Source organism: Teleopsis dalmanni, chromosome 1 (genome assembly GCF_002237135.1).
Source record: "Teleopsis dalmanni isolate 2A chromosome 1, ASM223713v2, whole genome shotgun sequence".
Taxonomy (NCBI): Eukaryota; Metazoa; Arthropoda; class Insecta; order Diptera; family Diopsidae; genus Teleopsis; species Teleopsis dalmanni.
Genome location: NC_051846.1, coordinates 9,068,817 through 9,075,110, shown reverse-complemented (window position 1 = coordinate 9,075,110; position 6,294 = coordinate 9,068,817). Strand labels below are relative to the sequence as shown.

The window sequence follows — 6,294 nt, the reverse complement described above, 5'->3', positions numbered from 1 at the left end:
ATCTTCTCCATTCATTCCAAAAAGGTGATTTAATGGGTTCAAGTCCTACACGATGACTTTCGATGCTTCCACCTACTCTCAAAACAAAAAAAAAGCAAAAAAAAGAAAACAAAACAAAAAAAATACATTTATAATGTAATTAGAATATGTATATTACAAAAATACTATTATATATTTATATTTTTTTAATTATATTAACTTTTCACATTAACAACCGTTTATACGTACATTAAGGCATTGGAAAATAGAAAATATAATCCAGTTCATTCAATAAACTCATGACATCGTGATTAGTAGAGATGCAGTTCGGATACACTTTAGGACCAAACTGATTTAAATAACTGTTTAGCACATTTACATTCAGTCCTCAACAGAAGAATTCTTGAGATTTCAGATGAAGACCTCTTCAGATTTTTTTTAATCAATTGGAGATTCGAAAAGGATACTACCTTGGTATAGTTCAGTTGCTATGAGTATCGATGTATTTATGATACGAAGAAACTAACCTGATGTACATCCCGGAGTCTCTCATCGTAATATATAAACAAGAACTCTTTCCTCTAACAAGGGTAGGAAGTACTGATGTACATCCCAGAGTCTCTCATCGAAATATATAAACACACTCTTTCCTCTAACAAGGGTAGGAAGTACTACTTGTATGTGTAATGGAAATTTGACTTTTAGCTATAATGATTTGAAAGAATGTCACAAGAATTTACTTCTTAATAAAAGACAAATAAAACTGCGAAATATTTATTATTGTATAAGCATTTTTTATTCACGTTTTTTTCTTTTTCAAATTTGCGGTAATGTATACTTTTATTACAATTTTTTTTTTGTTGTAAAATTTGGATAATGTAGAATTTATTTATTTAAATAAAATAATAAATTTAAATATCTAAAGTTTGTTTTAAACATACATTTACAAAGTAATTTTAAGGTCTCTAAATAAATAATCATTAAAAATATTTGATTTATATTCTTAAATAAATTTTGAAAATATTAAAACGTTGTTTTGTTGTTAATTTTTTCCAAAATAATATAAATGAATATACTCAATATTTAATTTTTATTTTTGTCAATGTTTTTTATTTTATCTTGGATTAAATTCAAAATGTAAACATTTAATTTTATTCCGTATAATTGTTTTTAAAACAAATACGTTTCTACTTGCTGTTGTATTTAGAAAAAGCTTAGCACTGTGCTGATTACAATTTCATATAACTTTTACAAAATAATTCTTAATATTTACAATACATATATCTGATAAAATATTCTCACGTTCAAGGCAAATTTATCTTTTGCACAAAAAATTAAAATGAATTTTCCTTTGTATTTAATTATGAAACTTTCTTTTTAAACTTTCTTTAGGTGTGAAATAAAAAAAAATTCAGATATATTCAAATTCAAAAATACTGAAAAAGATGAAATTAATATATTTCCATCTAATAATTTATATTAAAGATTAATTTTGATAAAAACTAAAAAATAAAAAAAAATGAATTCCCAAATAATTTTTAAAAAAATTATTAAAGAAAATTAAAATGTCAAATAAATAAATATAAATTAAAATAACATAAAATAAAATTAAATTGAAATAAAATTACACAATATAAAAATAAAATAAAAATGAAATAGAAAAAAAAATTAAATAAACTAAAATTAAAATGAAAATAAAATATATATAAAATAAAAATAAATTAAAAATAAACTAGAATAACACAAAATAAAATACAATAAAATAAAAATAAAAATAAAATAAAATATATAAATAAAATAAATAAATAAAATATAAACAAAATTAAAATAGAAATAAAGTAAAAATAAAATAAAAATTAAATAAAATAAAATGAAAAGAAAATAAAATAAAGTAATATGAAAAATAAAAAAATTACTAACATGTAAAGAATAAAATAATAATAAAATAAACTAATATGAAAAACAAAAATAATCCCGAATATATAAAAAATAAAATTAAGCTTAAAATATAAAATTAAAAAAATTATATAAAACACCTACAAAATACATTAATAAAAATAAAAAATTAGGCATCATTAAAAAAAACATTAAATACAAATAATGAAAAATCAAATAAATATAATTAATACATATGTCTAAAAAATTCAACGAATATATAATTTCAAAATACAAAAAAAAAAAAAATAATAAAAAGTTTTTAAAGTATCATTTGAATTTCTAATTAAAATCATTTTTCATGTGGCTACTGTTATTTTATTTATTTTTGAAATATTAAGCAAATCATCTTCAAGAAACTGACAATTATTTAATAACAAATTTATTTAACTTAATGAAATTTAGCGTGAAGTTCTTAATTATATAATGAAATATTTAATAAAAGTAATTTAATGTTTTTTATATAATTAAGAAATAAATTATGTATATATATGTATATAACAAATATTTTTATATAAAAAATAGTTATATATTTTTATAATGAATTTATAACTATACATAGTAAATATGTTTTTTAATAAATAAAAAATGTACCAATACTTTTTAGATACTCTATAAAACAAACAATAATAATAAAATTATATAAAATAATTTTTTTAAAAACTATTGCTTAAAAAATTATATACATATTAAAATAATATTATTAAACTATATAAGCAGTTGTTAATCAAAGCAAACGAAAATCATATAAAAATATTTTTAAGTTTTAATGCATTATGCGTTATCAGACTATAGCTTGTAAGATAATAAGGATATAAACAAATATTTAATTTTAATTTATTTAACTGCTATATAGTCTATTATTAGTATTATATTAGTAGCGTAACATAGATATAGAGTATTTTTCGCTTTAAATATACTTTTGAATAAACCGAACTAAAACAAACTTCACTTAGAAAAGTCTTTAAAGATGGGTTCAAGTAAAAAGTGCTGTATAAATAAAAATCGTATATATTATACATTTATCTATTTAAAAAAAAAGACTTGTAGTTATATAAACCACAATATCATTAAAAATAATAAGACTCATTATTAACATTATTTTTATATTAAAATTAATTATATTTAATGTATAGAAAATAAAATTAGTAGTATAATAAAAATAATCTTAAAATTAATATTAAATATTAATATTAATATTTAAAGATGGGTTTAAGTAAAAAGTGTTGTATAAATAAAAATCATACATTTATCTATTTAAAAAAAACAAGATTTCTAGTTAGATAAAACATAATATAATTAAAAATTATAAGATTTATTATTAACATAATTTTTATATCAAAATTAATTATATATAATATGTTAAAAATAATATTAGTAATATAATACAAATAATATTAAATAAAGAAATAAAATAAAATATTAATATTAATATTTAAAGATGGGTTTAAGCAAAAAGTGTTGTATAAATAAAAATCGAATATTTATCTCTTTTTCAAAAGAAAAAACGACTTCTTGTTAGATAAAATACAATATCATTAAAAATAATAAGATTCATTATTAACATAATTTATATATTAAAATTATTATATTTAATATGTAGAAAATAATGTCAGTAATATAATAAAAATAATATTAAAACATCAGCAATATAAAACTAATAAATAAAATAAAACAAGTTTGATATTTCTTATTTGTAGTGTTCTTGATCTTTATTATGAAATATTTATTTTTATGACTTGATGAGCAGTACTTTTTAAACTGAAAACATTTTAAATAAATTTTTATGAAAAACAGCGAATCGATATAAGATAAATTTAAATTTCAAAACAAACATATCTCATTTGCAGATAGTAAATTAGTTTTAATTTTTTAAATTTTCACTTGGGCCCCTTTCACAGTCATAGGCACATACGTGTATATATGGTATGTTAAAATTAAATTTTTAACAATGAAGTGATGCTTTCTCAATATAATATACAAATTTTGTTCAAAAACCAGCTTATAAATCACAAATCCTTTTAAAACACGCATATTTTTTCTTCATACATTTTATCATTTATCATTTATCAGTTATCATTTTATCTTTTAATATTTAATTTATTATTTTCACTAATAATAAATTTTTGTATAATTTAGTTTTTTACAGTCTCATTGTATTAGATTAATTTATTAATTTTAATAAATCTTCTTGTTGTTGTGCTTGTTCCAAAGTATAAGTGGGACTTTTATTAAATTAGCAAAATATATATTTTATTTTGGTACGCAAATATTCTTTTTGTTTGCGTTTTATAGAAAATCTATAGCATTTTTTTTCTTTAACACATTACTCAATAAGTCAACGATCTAAATAAGTACAACAACAAATTTGACATTATTCATCAACATAGGCAACATTGAAAGGTAATAAATTTATTCCAACGCCTCTATTACTTTTCGATGCCTTTTCATAGAACGATATGCACATGCTCTCAAATTATACTGCAATTTTGGCAATCACTTTACGGTCTTTCAAAACTATTTGTGGATTTATTTATGTTCTCCGGAAGAACTGTCGATTTTATAAAACTATTTTTTAAATTAGCATATCAGGCAGTAATAGCTGATGTCTGTATAACGTTTATTAAGTCAGTTTGATTTCAACAGTATTATTCTCCTTCAAAAAATACTGTTTAATCAATAAACGATATTCGATTTTATCTATAGGTGTTTTATCTATTACAGAACTGCCGTTACCGAAACCACTATAAACTGTAATTATAATTAACAGAATATGATGAATATTAGACATGTATTGTTTGAAGAATGCTGCTCTCCACATATCATTTGTCTACACTGTTGCCATATATGTATTAGATCGAAGTCTTATTGAGCGATGTATATAAAAATTTAAATTATGTAAATTATGTGTTTGTAAGTGTGCTAAGTGTTTGTAAATTGAAATGAACAATATTATAATAAAAACTCAATATTGAAATGCAACTTAATATTTAAATCCGAAATATATTTACATAAAATTTAGGATGATTTCGAATTTTGAATTATAACATTAAAAATGATATAAATAATATATTTTAAATATTGTATATAAAAAAGAAATTGCTTAGAATTTTGCTTACATTATTTTTCATATATATTATCGAAGTATGTATATTGTGTAGTGCAAATAGCAATTAATGTGCGGTTTATTTGCTGGAAAAAATGTTCCTTTATTTTTTAGAAGTTTTATTGCTTTTGTTAAATATTCAAGATATTTTTTATTTTTAAATTATTATTGTATTGCTTTAATGATATTTTAGTTTAGATACTTTTAAATTCAAAAAATCAAAATTTAATAATACTTATAATAGAACGTAATTAAATATAACAAGAGAATATTTAGATTTTTTTAAGACTATAAATCCTAATTGCACTATTTTTTAATATATTTTGCTTTCTATACACACTTCAAAAGCTGCAAACGCAACTGTAAAGCCCGTCTTAACTTTTACTTTGTTTTTGTTTTTAGTTTTTATGCACTTGTTCTTTAGTTTTTTTTTTTTTACTTTAAGCTTTAATAGTCAAGTCTGTCCGTTGTCGTTGTATTTGTCGATGAAGTTGTTGTTGTTTTTGGAGAATCGAGATAAATTTTTAATGCACGTTCACGGCGGGGTGAGTACGATGATGTTGTAGATGAGATACAACCCATACGATCAAGGCGATGTTTTTCTTTGGCGCATAATTCAAATCGCTCCTCTGACGACAGTTCTTTTGTTTCTTCCATTGCATCTCTATTACAAAAAAACAAAAAATACATGAATGAATGGATCGATAGAACTCTTTTAGCACAGTAATTGTACTTTAAAATTGCAGGACTTACTTGTAGAAGTAAATATTACCACTAACCGTTGCAGAAAGTGGATATTTATCTATTGTCACCGGTATTGATGTCCAGCTCATATTAGTATTAATACTCACTAGTGATATATTTGTACATGGGAAGGAACTGTTCACCTAAAAATATTAAAAATACAACATTAGTATTTCATTAAATTTCATTAAGTGATTAATGAAATTTTTATTACTTACTTTACAATATGAAATGTGATCAGTTTCGATACCAGATAATTTAGATAATGTTTCCCTCAACTCGTCATCCTCTGCAATATAAGAAAAAAATATATAAATGTATACGAATAATGGATAGAAAAGCTTATTAAAAAAAACTTATATATCGAATTTATACATAACCTTAGATAATTTCATTACTTACTATTTAACGTTATTTCTTCGAATTTTCCCAACTCCATTTTAGCTGGATACCATCTTCTTACGAATAGCGTTAAACTAACTTCATGCGGTTGTGGGCTAATGCCATTTTCACATTCTTGCACAAGAAAC

General features: G+C 21.0%; 1 protein-coding gene across 1 annotated transcript; it reads right to left on the bottom strand.

Moving 5' to 3' along the window:
• Positions 1–5,444: 5,444 nt before the first annotated feature.
• On the bottom strand, positions 5,445–6,287 carry LOC119669561 (ubiquitin carboxyl-terminal hydrolase 47-like). The gene is made up of 4 exons (XM_038079504.1): positions 6,167–6,287; positions 5,983–6,053; positions 5,774–5,907; positions 5,445–5,684 (listed from the first exon to the last, which is right to left on the bottom strand). Exons 1-4 carry the CDS (start codon positions 6,201–6,203, stop codon positions 5,468–5,470), a joined length of 459 nt encoding a protein of 152 aa, XP_037935432.1. The 5' UTR covers positions 6,204–6,287; the 3' UTR covers positions 5,445–5,467.
• Positions 6,288–6,294: the final 7 nt, after the last annotated feature.